At 35.7% G+C, this 16387-nt stretch overlaps 2 protein-coding genes across 2 annotated transcripts in view; both read right to left on the minus strand.

Moving 5' to 3' along the window:
• The window catches only part of sptbn5 (spectrin, beta, non-erythrocytic 5), a 30571-nt gene extending 28228 nt beyond the window's left edge, over positions 1–2343 (minus strand). Inside the window, exons 1-6 of the mRNA XM_016279899.1 lie at positions 2320–2343; positions 2206–2256; positions 1639–1806; positions 1386–1502; positions 1142–1299; positions 808–1036 (exon numbers count right to left, since the gene is read on the minus strand). Coding sequence (XP_016135385.1) covers positions 808–1036; positions 1142–1299; positions 1386–1502; positions 1639–1806; positions 2206–2256; positions 2320–2343 — 747 coding nt within the window. The remainder of the gene's footprint in view (positions 1–807; positions 1037–1141; positions 1300–1385; positions 1503–1638; positions 1807–2205; positions 2257–2319) is intronic.
• Positions 2344–5657: 3314 nt separating this feature from the next.
• LOC107590939 (EH domain-containing protein 4-like) lies at positions 5658–15500 on the minus strand. The gene is made up of 4 exons (XM_016279900.1): positions 15485–15500; positions 13609–14021; positions 11904–12068; positions 5658–7202 (listed from the first exon to the last, which is right to left on the minus strand). The coding sequence occupies exons 1-4, from the start codon at positions 15498–15500 to the stop codon at positions 6645–6647; spliced, it is 1152 nt and encodes a 383-aa protein (XP_016135386.1). The 3' UTR covers positions 5658–6644.
• Positions 15501–16387: the final 887 nt, after the last annotated feature.

Consider the following 16387-nt stretch of genomic DNA (forward strand, 5'->3'; position numbering starts at 1 on the left):
AGACAGCTTTCCCGTGAGTGGGCATGGTTTCAGCACCAACAGTGGACACCCCCCCAGCATTTGAGAGCAGAGAATACTGCTTATTTTTTTTCAATATTTTGATACATTTATTTTATTTACTTGGCTTTTTTTCATTCAAATTTTGCTGGGGTGGTTAATAACACATTTTTCTGTGATGTGACAAACTCAGAACACATTTAATATTGCTTTACACGGACTTTAAGTAAATTGCCTATATATGTCTCAGGTCACTCTATCAATATAACTAAGATTATAAATAAAATAAGATTTTTTTGCCTGCATTATCACCAGGTAAAAATCATAAGTCTGATTGCTTAGAAAAGTAATTTAATACCTCTTCTCAACAAACTAGAACTAGACTTATTTGAGGTATCATTCATGTTTATATTGTCCAACATTATTTTTAATAAGGCGCTGAAATTTAATATTCAGGGTTAGAGTTCTATTCAAATCCTTAATGTCTGAAAAAATGAAAATTCACCATATCTATTTTCTAAATGCATGTTATTGATCTTATGGATAACAATTCATACAAACATGCTGAACTGAGACATCTCTCTGGTGTGTTCTGATGTTCTGATGTCACAAACACCGCCCCTTTCTTACATCTGACTGCAAGTTTCCATTCAGATCTGCCTCCATCCAATCAACTACTGATGCCCTCGTTCTACACTTTTTTCTTTACAATAATCTGGTTCACTTGGATATACACCACAATATGGAAGAAAAGCTTCCCATTGCATTTTACATTACTTAAAATTACACGTTACCTTAAATTAAACTAACCTTAGCTATCCTCTTCTGGACAGTCTGACCCTGCTTCATTTTGGAGAAGTAGTGGTAGTACAGGGAGACATAAGTCATGATAGACTTCTCATCGGGATGGGGCACCATGACATCTTCCACATCCAGGAGCTGCATTATACCAAACTCATCTTCTGCCAGAGTGAAAGCATGGGTGAGGTTCCTCATTGGATCATCCTGGCGTAGTCGGTTGTAGTCAAAAAGATCAGGCCTGGAACAATGTTATCATAACATCGTGAGACTGAAGTAGTGGAAAGGGAACATAGTCAAATTCTGTTCCTTATCAAAAGAGAATGCTATCCACAGAAAATACTACCGATGGGCATGAATAAGAGCATTAAAGGCCAGTCCATCTCTCCAGCTGCTTGAGAAGTCTTGCACATTTACATTGGCGTAACCGGCGGTCTTACGCTGACACCATATCAGTAGAGCTTCTTTGGCAGAGCGCTGAGCACCACTGCCATCACCACTAGCCTGAAACCAAAATAGAATGTGAACAGAGTGATAAGTACACTTTTTGCTTTTTAGAACGTTTATAGAGGCCACTCTTAAGGCCCTACCTCAACAATATTGATGGCTCCAATCTGGAAGCGGAGAATGATGATCCAAATTAAGCCCAGGATCAGAGTTTTGTCTCCATCCACAATATTTTCTGGACCAATCAGATCTACTTTAATCTATAGGAAGATGAGCAGAGTCCTACAATTATTCCATTTTTCAATTATTCCACAATTTAAGACGTTACATTGTGGAAATAATACTTTTTAAAAGGTACTTTTCAGAGTTTTGCACATTGTATTTCTTCCAGTGTACCTTGGTTTTAAGGAAATGAATGGCAATGCTGTTATTTTCCAGACAGTGAACTCTTAGGGTACGTCGACTGGGAGTGGGCAGTTTCTCCCCGGAGATGAGCTCCAGAAGTCGCACGAGTGGCACACCAGTTCTTAGTTCAGTATATACATCAGTCAAGTCAGCCTTTTCCTTTAAAGTGAATGCACATTAAAATAAAATTTACACACATTTCCAATACATCCAGTTTCTACAATCAAGTAATCATAAAGTGGGAAGACATCGGCTAACAAGCATGTTGCAGGTAGTGACATACATGTTCTTATGTCCTATAACTGCATTTGTTTTATGCATCATAGGCAGTTTTAAACAAGTTTAGGCATGAATTCAGCAGCTGGCTTTGTTTTACCATTGTGTTTGGCTAATTGCCACTGTATTCCACTATGACGTGACTCACTCACACTCCTCAGTAAAGCCGTCCTGCTCTCAGCTTTCAAGCAAGAGACTTGCAACCACTCCCTAATCCATGTGTTGTGGGAATCTGATGTCTCTCAACAGATCTGCTTACTGCCTCCAATAGGCTCTGCTTACCCAGGGAATGAATCGAGGGAGCTTAGAGCACACTCTGCTTCTCTGGTGGGTCTACAGAGACGAAGTTCATCACTCAAGAGCAATGATAAAACAATAAAATCTGCTTGCAATTACTGCAAACCTTTTTGCAGCTTTCATAATTGCTTCTAAAAACGATGGTCTTTAGCTAACTGCTAACTTGCATGCAACTAATAACCAGCTAGTACGAGAGTGCAATAGATTTTCTCAGAAAGCAATATTTAGGTTTTTAATGATAAGTGTGACCTTTTATAATATACATGTTATGAACGGTGTTGTTTGATACAGAACAATACACAGGAGCAACTGAGGAAGGGGAAAAGGAAAGGGGAATGTTTAAAACACATCTCATTCTTTCAGACAGCTGCCAGTATACAGCTATTAATATATTTGTGTGCCCTAACAAGCTGAGGAAGGTTGTTGTAGAACCACTTGTCTGTTTTAACATCTTCCTGCTGTTAGTGTTTTATGTAAGTTAAGTCTCTCAGTTGGTTCACACAACAATGGCAGTAAGTATGAGAGGAGGTAATATGTAACCACTGTTAAATATAACACTCAAAGGGAGACAAATATAGTGGAAAAATCAGGTATAAAAATATTATACAGTCAAGGTGGTACTATTTTCTTCCTAAATCTAAGATTGGTGATGTTGATGTAATACAAGGTAAATCATCTTTGTTTTTCCCTCCCCTGTGCTGATCTGTCAAAAACAGAAGGTTTGCATAACAAGTGTATAAAAATTAACTATTGAGTTTTCCTTTATGTCTACCTGCCACTTTCTCTCATTATTATTACATAGAATTCAATCTCAGAGTGTATATATAGAAAACAGTGGGCTAACTTGTTTAAATAAGCAACCAAACGAACTGTGCACTTATTGTGAGACAAGTACATAAAGTATGTAGATGGTAATGTAATGGACAATGATAAAATAATTATGACCTTAACTGGGTTCAAGGGTTCACAACTAGAGGTAATCATGCTGGAGTGAGCATATCGTAAACTAAAGTAAGTCACAAGACTGGAGTCAGGATCACTAACATTATATTACACTAGATATCACCAGTTATCGTGATATCTTGTGAATCATGAATTTTTGTGTAATCAAATTGCTGTGCCGCCAGCAGATATCACTGATTAAACGAAGTGGATTATTTATATATATGTATAGATAGAAAGATAGCCATAGCAAGATTCTAGCCATAGCAAAAGGGTTGATCATGACACATTTGAAATGTAAGCTTTAGTTTAAGTGTCGGTGCTTAGTTGTGTCTCTGATTGTAGATCTTGTTGCCTGAACTAGCATTGAGGTTCAGGAAGGCTTTGGATGGACTTATTCGTACCCCATTCTTTGAGAAGACACTGTTCATCCATTTTGTGTAGGTCTTCTTCTGCACCGTCATCCGCTGTTCCTGAAGCTCCCGGAATCGGCCATCCGACTCCTCTCCATCTCCCTGTTTAAACATCTCTTGACTGTGTTAGTCCCTGAAAACAACATATGAAAACTGCATGTAACTCTTTCAAAGATACAAAAACCAGACCCCACAGATTGTTCATTTACAATAGTTGCCCACAATGAGTTTAAAAATGAAGCCATGCACACGATTGGTGAGGCCTTTACGTTTCGATTTTTGAGCTCTTTCGGGAAGTTAAAATAAAAGAGGATAGTACCAAGGAAATGTCATTGTGAAAGTTAAATATGACAAGATAAGTAATCTTCAATTTGTAAATCAACTTTGTTCTCTTATGTTTGAGGAAGTGAAAGCTAAGCCATGCACACGATTGGTGAGGCCTTTACGTTTCGATTTTTGAGCTCTTTCGGGAAGTTAAAATAAAAGAGGATAGTACCAAGGAAATGTCAAGTTAAATATGACAAGATAAGTAATCTTCAATTTGTAAATCAACTTTGTTCTCTTATGTTTGAGGAAGTGAAAGCATCAGGGCAATCATGCCTCTCCTGCTGACAGTGTAATTATGTATTTCAAGTCTTGACTTTACAGACATCTTTAGAAGGATCATAAAAATAACTAGCATTTCCAAATCTGGTGATAAATTGAATGTCGGGATCAAGGATTACAGATTACTTAGTAAACTGGCCAACTTTTCATGTCTTAATACTTTTCAGATATTATACTTTGGAACATTATCTTAGTAGCATCTTAATGCTATGGTGCTATTATATATATATCGTCAAAATATTATTTTATGTCCATATTTATAATTCGGTGAAATAGACATTTGTTTAATCTAGTTTAAAACAAATATGAACAATTAAACTGTAATATTACACATCTCTGTAGACAAACTTCCATTTCATTTTTGCATAACCTGTATTTTTTTGTTTCTTAAATGTTGCCATTTGTATATCCTACAATTATTTGAAACACAAGCAAGTATTACATTTGTTTGTCAGATTGTGATGCACAGAATGCAAGAGATTTCGAATTCACTTACCCTTCTCAAGGTTTGTTTTCAGCACTTAGGCACAGTCAGTGCTAATCATAGACTTTCATCATAGGCATAAATTCATGATTTGAGCGTAATCCGATAAATCCTCTTTAAGACTGATCAGTGTTGAGGAACTGAACTGAACTTTGACACTGTTGTAATGGACTGAAAGGGAGGGTAATTCTCACTCACCTGACCATGTGCTACATGAGGGGTAAAGGTTGCAGTCATATTCAGTATTTTATGCAATTCAGCAGCACACACCTCTATACAGGCCCATCCAGGAACAGCCATGCCAGTTGTATGCTAATTGATTTGGGGTTGAAACAACTGAAACTACTGTTATTCAAAAAAGATTTAGTGCATGCTCAAGTTTCTATTGATTACGAATTTCAAAATAAAGTCTTGGGAGAAACAATTAATTTTAATTTTAAAATTAAAATTTGCAAATTACATATTAACAGATGGTTGAAGGTTGTATATACGTCAGAGGCTCATTAAAGTATAGGAAGCACCATTAAACACCTATATAAATGTACTTAAGTGTCTGGGAAACTTGAACAGAATGGCTTTAATCACATTTTACAGTAATCTTAACTTTACCTCCACATAAACACAATGATTTTTCATGTTTAAAAGCCTTAAGAGAAGGCCTCATGTCAAATAGTTAAAGTCTAGTTCATGTAATCCACCTCTGAGCTGAGAAACAATCTCTGTATATTAAAATGTACATATGGTTATAGTGACAATGTTTAACATACATAATTACATTCATCTGTATTAGTGTATATACGGCATAAAGGAGTTTCATAATGACAGCTGATTTCATCATTCAATAGAAGTTTTTTTGCACCTCAGAAATATAAACACTATGTTTAATTCAATGTTGTTTCTTACTGACATCGTATATAACATTATTAATTGTTTATGTAAAATCTTTAATATATATATATATATATATATATATATATATATATATATTTTAAAAAAAGTTTTTTTTTTAAATTAGAAGGCAGAGAATAGAGTTGGATGACAATCTCTCCAGGCTGACAATCTAAAAAAAGTAAGGAAGAAGCGTGGTACTGGAACACTCATGAATACTGAAATTGTAGACTGTTTTTGCAGGATTATTTTTTTAAATGTAGATGTTTCACATTTCTAAATGCTTGCCGCTATAAACTACTATAACTCTTCACAACCTAGTCAATGTAAGACAGAAATAGTATACACAACAAAAAACGTTGGCAAAACTCAGTACTGTTCAGTGTAATGCTGTTTTTAATTTGTACATTTAATCAATGTCACATAATTCGATCCAAAAAAAAGTAACACCCAGTGTAAGAAAAGTGTATGCAGTATTTTTTGTATGTAGTATTGAACATAATTTTAACTGCATCATGAAACACTGAATTACTCTCAATTTTGCCCACATTAAAAATGCTCACAAATAGTCTATTTCAGCATTATGATGCAGTTCATATGAAAAGTGTACATTCATGGAAATGTTTCAAAATTAATTTAATCGATATCCACACTGTCAGAATGAGTGAAATGAATGGATGCTTCTGTCAGTGCTTCTGTGTGTATTATTTTTGGCTGCTGTTATGCATACTTAACTGAAATTGTTATTTATTATGAAATGTAATATAACGTTGAAAGCACTGCCTAATGAACTGCACTGCCATCCATTTTTACAGTCTGCAAGCACATGTCGAAATAACACAAGGTCAGGGAAAAAATGTAGAAGTAATCAATTACATGGACTGTAATTTTAATATGCATGTTGTTCTTTAATACTGAGTGCACAAATATTCAAACATACTTAATCTTGGGCATGTGAAAGTCACACATGTCTGTTGATGAAAGATGGCTTAACCAATAAAGCTTCATCCCTTTCAATGAAGTAAGACTTCAGTATTCAAAGGCCACTTTGTGCTAGCAACTGGCTGATAAATATGCAGATATGAAGATGATCAATTCTCCTGGTGGTTGTACATGATGTCTGCAGTGGGGTTCTTCCTGTGCGATGGAGGCACTAGGTGATTTGGTAGCTCTGTAGGAAGCTCAAATCCCTCTAGTTTGACTTTAATAAGATGCTGAGCCAGAGCAAATTCTTCATCATCCAGCATGCCGTCCTTATCACAGTCTGCCAGCTTCCAGATCTTTCCCAGTACAGTGTTGGGCAGATGAGAATTCATCATCTCCTTCTTGGCATTGATGCCAGTTACCTTCCCATTGATAGGCATCAGTGTGTAGAAGATTTCGTCGTAGCGATGTTTGTCGCGACTAACGATCCAGTCCTCAGTATCAGCCCCTGCACTGATACCCTCACCATAACCGTGACCAAAAGGCCCATTGGACGAGTCCTCAAAGGCTCCACCCATTACCATCTGAGGAGGCTGTTTGCGTTCTTCCTCTCGGATCATGTTCAACAGACTTGAGATCTTGGTGGACAACATTCTGTCCACAGATTCAATCAACTTTACTTTCAAAGAAGGGAACTTGCTGAAGTCGTAGTGTTGCAGTTGCTCCTGCATGTTAGCAGATGTAAGTGACAGAAGGAGACATTTTAATGTCAAATTAAAGTGTCTGTAATAATATAGCATAAACAACTGAAACACACCGGGTTCGGTTTTTTGTTTCATTATTCATTATAATTTTTTATAATGTGTTTAAATTATTTATAAAGTAAGCCCTAAACAAATGAGGCATCCAAGTACTGAAGTTGTTATTTCAGTGATATGATGTCTAATTCTGGAGTGAATCAATGTCACCTACTGTACAGTCTATTTAGAGCATGGCCTTTATCTTTCAAGTGCTGCCTGGAAGCTGTCTGGTTGAAAAGTTCACTGAGAGCATGTGTGCAGTCAGTAATTAGCAATGTTATTATAGGTAATGTCTGCTGGGTCATTCCGTGTAAAAACAACCAAATTTCAGAAACTTACTGGTAACACTTTATAATAACTTTCATTTATAAATCATTAACAAACATTATATAATGCTTAACAGATCATTAGTTAATATATATTCTCATAGCTAGAAATATGAGATAATGTTCTTGTTAATGTTTACTAATGAACTTACTAAACATTACCTAATGATTAACATATATGACCCTGGACCACAAAACCAGTCATAAGGGTAATTTTTTTGAAATTGACATTTATACATAATGAATAAATAAGCTTTCCATTGATATATGGTTTGTTAGGATAGGACAAACAAAATACTAGAGAACTCATTATAATCAGTGATGCTGTCTACACTATAGATATATATACATATCTATGGTCTACACTGGATGCGAGCAGCGCGACAAAATACAATAGAACTCATTATAATCAGTGATGCTGTCTACACTATAGATATATATACATATCTATGGTCTACACTGGATGCGAGCAGCGCGACAAAATACAATAGAACTCATTATAATCAGTGATGCTGTCTACACTATAGATATATATACATATCTATGGTCTACACTGGATGCGGTGTGGCGTGGCACGACAAATCCCCGACAGAAAACTGCTGCTGCGTTCTATTCATGACGTATTGACACAAATTTCAAATGATTTTCAACGGCCGCTTTCCAGTATACTAGACAGACAGCTGTTGCAGCGCAGACACAGTGTTACTCCCCTATCGAGAAGAAACAAAGCAACCTCGGCGTCCGATCGCAGGCCTTCCGTTCCTAGAGTTCTCTCCAGCGCTGGAAAGCTGATCCGATATTTACACGGGTCCTACTTCTTGCCTTATTGCCTTAAGCTTTCTTTTGTTCTGCAGAGGTTTTCCTCTTTTGTTTTTTATCCGCCATCTCTATCTTTCTGTCGCTCGGCTTGCTAATGTCCGTCATGTGCACTGAACTCTCTCTCTTCCACATCATGAGTAGACACACCCCTTACTGCTGATTGGCTACAAGTTTGTTTTGCTAGTCGGACCGAATCAGTTTTCTAAGGGTGCTTTCACACCTGGCCCGTTGTTTCAGAACCTGGCGGGTTTCCCCCCTTAGCTCAGTTCGTTTGGGCATATTTGAACACGGCAATCGTGCTCGGATCTGCGCCAAAATAATCCGAGGTGGTCTCGGCCCAATTGAAAACGAACTCTGGAGCGGTTCGGTTGTAGTGAGAAAGCAATCCGATCTAATGGACCAACGAACCAGGCTATATCACAGTGTTTAATGGGTAATTACATAAAATTCTGTGAAAAGCATTAGCTTTGTTGTTTTGCTAATACTTCAAAATGAACCATGTGAATGCCTGTGGGTGTGCACGTCTTCGCCATTCAAAATCAAAGCGCACTTTTTCATTTTATAATGCCGTCTTATTGCTCTTCTTCCTAGTATGTGCATTTTCAAAATGTTTTCCCGATGAATCCTGGACTCTTGCTCAAAGTGATAAATTAATATAACGTCATCTACAAAAAAACAACAACAATAAGCCCGCGAAGCTGCTATCGTTCCATCCTGACAGATGACAGCTGTGACAGCTAAGTGGAATCCCGGAAAATAAATCGTGAAACTTTGACCAATGAGACAACAGTTTACTCGCGCATGACTTGTATTAACAAATTTGGTCCATTTAGAAACATTGCCGTATGAAAGCGAACCGCACCAAGAATAAAAAGCAACATTGTAATAATTTTAATCCCTGTTTTGGAACAAAGCAATTGATCTACAGGTGTGAAAGCACCCTAAAGCGTTTTTGAAAAATCGCTTACCCCACCTTTAAGACCAGGTCCAGGGTCACATATTATTTAATGTAAATTGAAATGCTAACAAATGTCAGTAAACTTTCAGTTCATATGATCTTCATTCATTGGTCTTTGTTTGTTGTGTAGACCTCTATTTACACATCTTAACAAATAATCGATTAATCATTTATTCATGTTTTTGTAGTACCCGATCTAAAGTGGAAACTGTTCATCATTTGCAAATGTATATAAATGTTTACTAATCATTAATACCTTTATGAGCAGGTATCTCGAATGGCAAAAAGTGTCCTGAAAGACCTGAATTTACCCTGTTCGCACATCTTTACTAATCATTTATTAATTATTTGTTCATGTTTTTGCTGTAGCCAATCTAAAGTTGAAACTATTCATCATTTGTAAATGTTTATAAACGATTACTAATCATTTAGTATCTTTATGGGCATTGGACTTTTAGGTAATGTTACAAGGTTTGTTTAAAGGGTGGCTGGTTAAGCTTAGCTAAATGCTTGCTAAAGACATAACAGATTTTTGGTGCAAAACAAATGTTTTTATTGCCTTAACACTCACATTAGTATAATACTCTTCAGTGTATCATTAAACGGGATATTCCTTTAATCATAAATATTTAATATTTAATATTATTCATATAAATTTTTTTTAAAGAAAATACTTGTTCATTTATCAAAACAATATAATATAAACAGATTGAACTGTGTTCTCTTATAATAATCAAATTGACCCCTGAACACTGTTGACCCTTTAATCAACCCTTAAACTTACCCATACCACCAAACCTGTCCCTAACCTTACCCGTATCACACCTCAAGAGCAGCAAAAGTGTTGTGCATTAACACAAGCTTTTAATTATTTTATAACATCTGTTAAAATCATTTGTAGATTTTCAATAGGTGCTTGATCACATGGAATTGAAAGTTTAATGACATTTGTAAGTATTTTAACTTGCATGAAATAATGATGTTTGAATATTATCTAATGTTTAATAAGTTTATTAGCAAACATTAACAAGCACATTATCTCAAATTTCTAACTCTTTGAATATATATTAACTAATAATCCATTAAGCATTATATAATGTTAATGATTTATTAATGAAAGTTATTATATTGTACTATAACAGTATTTTTTCTGAAGAAAGATAAACATGTATAGTGATGAAAGTCAAAATATTAAATGTCATGGACGTATACTGAGTAACTTACTATTTTGTAGAGGGGGGTCAAAATGACAATTTTCACCTGAGATTCAGAGCCAGATTTGGAGGGGGGTACAAATGACTTTAGAAAGATGGCAGCATCATTATGTTATTTTTACACAGAGATTAGTAGGTATGTTAGTAAAATCTGTTGACTTTAGCAATCTTTGTTGCATTATATGCCAGTGGTGACCATTCAAAAGTGGGTAAAAGCACTTTTCAATTTTTTTTCTCCAAGGTTTGCATGCCTTTATCTCAAGAAGTATTAAAGATATCTTAATTTTGGGTCTCAACAAACTTTCCTTTTGGCATCTTCATTTTTAAGGCCTTATTTGGTTCATTTCCAGAGATATTGGAATCTCAATATGGCTCCAGGAGTAAAATTATAAATTGTACACATTTTCAGTGGTCAAAAACCAAATGTGGGTCACTTCGCATACAAATAATACTTTATTTCTTTTAAAGAGGAATGTCTGAAGAACAAATAATGTTGAAACTAGAAATGTATCATCTATCAAAACAAACGTATCTGTATGCAAAGGAATTTTTCTAACAGACCAACCAATCTCTGTGTAAAAATAACATAATGATGCTGCCATCTTTCCCCACTGTACTCTGGCTCTGAATCTCAGGCGAAAATTGTCATTTCGACCCCCCTCTACAAACTAGTGGATTACTCCGTAAATAGTCATCCATGATATTTAATATTTTGGCTTTCCTCACTATACATGACCACTGGTTGAGTTGATACAGAATGGCCCTGCTGTTTTTTCATAGCAATTAAAATTCTGCATGCCTGTACGTTAAGTAAATGTGAAAGACCCGAATGTGAGATGTATCCCCATTAATCTCTGTAAAGTAATGTGAAACTGCATTACATTGCTTGACTGAAATCTTGTTTTCACATATACTGTTATGCAATTTCTGATGTGGGCCTAGGGAGTCATGCTGGGTAAACATCCTCAGGCAAGACCAGAAGAAAGTGAAAGTACAGACTCTGTCTGCTCCTCAGACAATAGCAAGGCTGGGACTCAAGCAGTCCCCTCGGGAACTCAACCACAGCACTAACACACTGTACAAAAAAAAATTTCTTAGATCTACAGCCTGGAATCCTCATTCATCTGCACCAGCACTTAAATCTAATAACCAGCAGTTGTTGGAAATTTTATTCATCCAAGAACAGCTAGTGTCTCTCTAAATAAAACAAACATCCTGGTTAGTTTTGTTTAGTTTGTAAACATATGTAGAAGCCATAATATAACATCTAATATTTACCCATGTTCCATAGACACAGGCCAAGTCTCACCTGCATTTTAATGACATTAGGGAAATCTCCAGGTGAGATGTGGTGCTCTCTTTGCAGAATCTGATAGATCTCAGGCAGGTGGGCAATCAGCTCTTCCTTTTTCTTCTCTTTTCCAAACAGGGAAGGCATTTCCTTCTTCAAGTAGCTGATGATGTAAGCATGCACCTATAACACACACAGCAGATTATCAGTAAATTCATGAGAAGATATGGTGAACCTGTGCTTATAGAATAATGTATACTGGAAATATAGGCCTACATTTAACATATTGATTATAAAAAAAAATAGATGTGCTGCTAGGCATACATTTTGAAAATGATTTTAATAATAATAATACATGATATATTATTGTTTATAAGTATTATTATTATTATTATTATTTTCTTATTTTTTTTAGCATTATTTTATTATAATAAATACACTGCCCTAACATTTAGTGACTACATTTAAGATACGCACAAGCTGTAGCCCAATGACAAAAGCAACTATTTATTTAAAACAAAGTCTAATTTATGACATACAGCATAAGTTTAAAATGAACACCTAAAAGGTTACAACCCAATTAAAGCAATTTAAGACCTCAAATTATATCACAATGCATTGTGTTTTTTATGTTACAATAAAATAAACACAGGATCAATATCACTATTATTATACTATAGACAGTTTTTCTCACATGACATCCACCTCCTGTTACTCTAGGCCGGTTACATAATCAAAAACCATCTGTGTGTTTACACCTTGGAAATGTCCTTGCCAAAGGAACATTGAAAAGCGTCTGTATTTACACAAACTTTTTCCTCAATATAGAGGAAGTACACCACCAGAGATCCAAATTAAGGCTGGGCTTTTCCCTTTTAAGCCATGTTTATTCCTCTTAAGGATGATTGGCGGCTCGAGGAGGACAGGAAAGGCGTAAACATGACGAGTGGCAAAACTAAGTGGGGTGGAGAGGTTAGGAAAAATAAAGGCCGTGCTCTCTTCAAGCCCGTTACACACATTCCTTTGTACCATGGAAAGGGACTTTTCTGGGCTTTTCCAGGAGATGGAGAAGGCATTAAACTGCCTCACATGGCTTTACCATTACAGGAAGGCATGCACAGGGCTTCAGGATTCCTGTTTGCTGGACGTGTTTGGAAAATATTGCGGAAGAGATAAGACGCACTTTTTGTCATGGTTCCATGAGTGAATTGTTTATACGTCCATATTTAAGTGTTAAGGCACAAGCAGGTTGTGTTGAATGGGGCTCATGTGGTACAATGTGTAAGTTCATACAGTGCACTCATTTTAAAAGCCAAAAACAATAGTGGTTGAACTAAGGTCAAACACAAGACAAAATAACAGACAATGAGCAGCGATGCTTTACAAATAATTATTTACAAATAATATAAATACATCAACACTAAAAATATGAATATGTATAAATTTATAATCTATAAACATTAAGCATTTTTATAATTAACTAACTTTAACGAAAATACTAAAATAAGATTAAAATAATAAAAAAGGCTTATAAGTATATAAAAAATAATACAACTATTACCATATAATAAAATTATATGACAGATCTCAGGCATAATATACACCATTTTATGCATTTAATTTTAACATACATACAATAACATAAATGACACTAAACAAATTTTTAAAAGCGTCAAAATGAATTTCTAAGTGGACTGCTAAGTTTTGAAGTTAAAACCCTTACCTTAGCAAGCCGAGCTCTTTTGATGAGGTCATTCAGCTTACGCAGGGCAGCGTTGCGAGGCAAACTCTGGATGTCTCTGAAGAGATCTTGTGTTTCAGCTTCAAACAGACGCCGTTTGTCTGCATTTTGGAGAGGTTTGGCCCAAAAAGAGCCGAGATAGACCCTCGTCACCTCTGGAGTATTGATCACCTTCCCCAGCGACCACATCAGCGCACCATAAACCCGCATCAGCTGCTGAGTGTCCACCTGGTCAGCCTTGTTCAGTACCACACGGATTTTGTCATCCTGCCCACGGAAAGCTTTGATCGCTTCAGAAAACTCATCAGATATGTCTAGCTTATGGGCGTCAAAGAGGAGAATGATACGGTCCACTCGCTCTCCAAACCAGCGCAGAACCTCTGAGAAATCATAGCCTGTGGGGGAAATATGTCAATAGAACAGAATTAAAATAAGAGAAAACAGATTGAGTGTACTGCATTCAGTACACACCATTAGAGATAGTAAAACGATAGTAAAAACACAATTAAAAAACATACATCATATAATAAAGGAATTCCCCCTGTTAGCTGAACCCCAAAATCAAAAAAGTAGAAATTTTAAGTTAACATTACATTAATTTGGCAATGCAGGTAAACAAATAAAATATTTCATTTATATAATATATTTTAATTCTATATATTTATGATTAAATTAAATATTTGCTTTTCACCAAACTTCACTCATGGAAACATTACACACAAACAATTCATTTGAAACTGGTATTTCACAACTGGAAAATGTGTTCAACTGTCCTTCGTGCATTAATAATGGTTACACCTTTGCTTCTGTAGCTGGAAGAAAGGGGTATAGAAAGAGAGAAGGACATAAAGATCAGCTTTCAAGCCTTGTGCACAGGTCACTGATCTGTCATGACCATGAGAACCTCATAGAGACTGGGACACCACTTCAGTTCTCATTCACATATAGCTCATTATAAACCAGTGCAAATTCAGATTTTAAAGCAATGAGATCCAGCTTATCCAACCACCCAACAGTCATGAGGAAATTACGCTGTTCCAACAACAATGGCATGGATTACACATAGCTATAAAATTTTTGCAAAAAGCTCTGCCAAGATTTTACAAAGGAGGAGCTCAGTGCTTGAAGAGTGTGGGAACCATCAATGCTGTTCCATGTAAGATGTACAGAAGAAGGACTCTAAATTAACTTTTTATTCTGACTCTACATTTTTTTATTAAACAAAAATTTAAGTTAAAATGTACATAAAAGTAAAAGGGAACATCCATGTCTTGGCTCCTATTTCTTTTAGAGTATTAGCCATAGTTCAATTGAATTGATCCTACAGTGTGATGAATACATTTTTAAAAGTACAAACAGTCCAAACTTCATGCATTATAATTATAAAAATCAACAATATAGTGTTTAAAATTGTAGAAAAAATTTGATGGTTGTTGCATGTCACACCAGACGTTGTCAACTTACCAGCATTATTTCCCATAAATATTTAATCACTTTTATAAAGAGCAGCCTAAATATAAATATGCTGCTCATTTATAAAATTTAGAAACTGGAAAAATGTAATGCAGGCACAACACAAATGTCTGGGTTTAGCCATTTTAAAACTTTGAAAAATTCATAGTCGTATTAAAATGAAATATGATTAATACATAAGGTTAATGGTGCATCGTGAGATGTGTCAGAGACGCTAACGTAAGAGGAATGCAACCTCAGCTGAGTGGAGCTAAAGCAGGAACAGATGTGGAACGCCCATGTACATTGTTATCCCTCATGGCCGAAGCTGCGGCCGTACATTTGTGCCACCAGGCCTAATCTGAAGTCTGCAGACCCTCTGATTCTGCATACACCCGCGGTGTACCTCTGCTGCCGTGCATTTTCATAGATAACACTTGTGCAGCATGAACAGGAATATCTCATGACTGTTAAAAATCGCTTGGCCACTTCTCAGAAGTGCTCTGCCTACATAGTTAAAAAAGCTTACTAAAAAAATTAATGTGGTCACATTTACCATTGTTCTGCGAAATTTCACAGAAGCTCTACTTCATGCATTGCTAAACCACTAACAGTGGAACTTTTTTGCCCACAGAATTTTGCCAGTACTTTGTTAATGTGACCACATATTAACAGAGGCAAACTTTATATAAAAAAGCAATGAAACCTACAAAATTTTTTTTAAATTTTGCATCCATCCAGAAAACAATGCTGTGAAGGCCAAAGACAACAAATAAGTATTAACGAGGGTTTTAAACATGTTGATTGAGGTGGATGAACTATTGGACAGTAGTAAATTACTCCACAACCTTGGGGCAATGATTCAACAAATGTATAATACATTCATAATGTTTATAAAACTATTATTTAATCTCCATGTGAGGGAATATTATGGTGATGTTGAGATTGCAACATTGTCTCAAGTGAGTTTGAGGATGTCTTTTTTTTATTTTTTTTTATAAAACCTTAGAGGAAATTGCAACATCTGTAAGCAAACATCACCTGGAACACAGAAAAAGTTACATAGTGCTGCTTTAAATTAGCTCAGCAGACAGTGGGAAGTCAGGCTTGTACATTTACGCCACCTAGTGGTCAGTCATGAAATAACATAGTATTCTGTTTTAATACAGGCCAAATAGCAATTATAGAAGCTCACGAGGGTATGGGGCAAAATGCCACAGAAAGTAACCTTTAAAAAAAATCCCTGCAGTGAATCCCTGGTTTTTAAATCTGTTATCTAATATTTTATATATTTCAGAATATTTTATTC

The sequence above is a fragment of the Sinocyclocheilus grahami genome, unplaced genomic scaffold (assembly GCF_001515645.1).
Source record: "Sinocyclocheilus grahami isolate Dianchi unplaced genomic scaffold, SAMN03320097.WGS_v1.1 scaffold134.1, whole genome shotgun sequence".
Lineage (NCBI taxonomy): Eukaryota > Metazoa > Chordata > Actinopteri > Cypriniformes > Cyprinidae > Sinocyclocheilus > Sinocyclocheilus grahami.

Bases quoted from the DNA above. Each gene is read 5' to 3' on its own strand.
- LOC107590939 (XM_016279900.1), bottom strand. The intron at 12,069-13,608 runs GTAAGGGTTTTA...TGTGTGTTATAG, and splicing joins AAAGAGCTCGGCTTGCTAAG to GTGCATGCTTACATCATCAG. The intron at 7,203-11,903 runs GTGAGACTTGGC...GCTAACATGCAG, and splicing joins CTAATGTCATTAAAATGCAG to GAGCAACTGCAACACTACGA.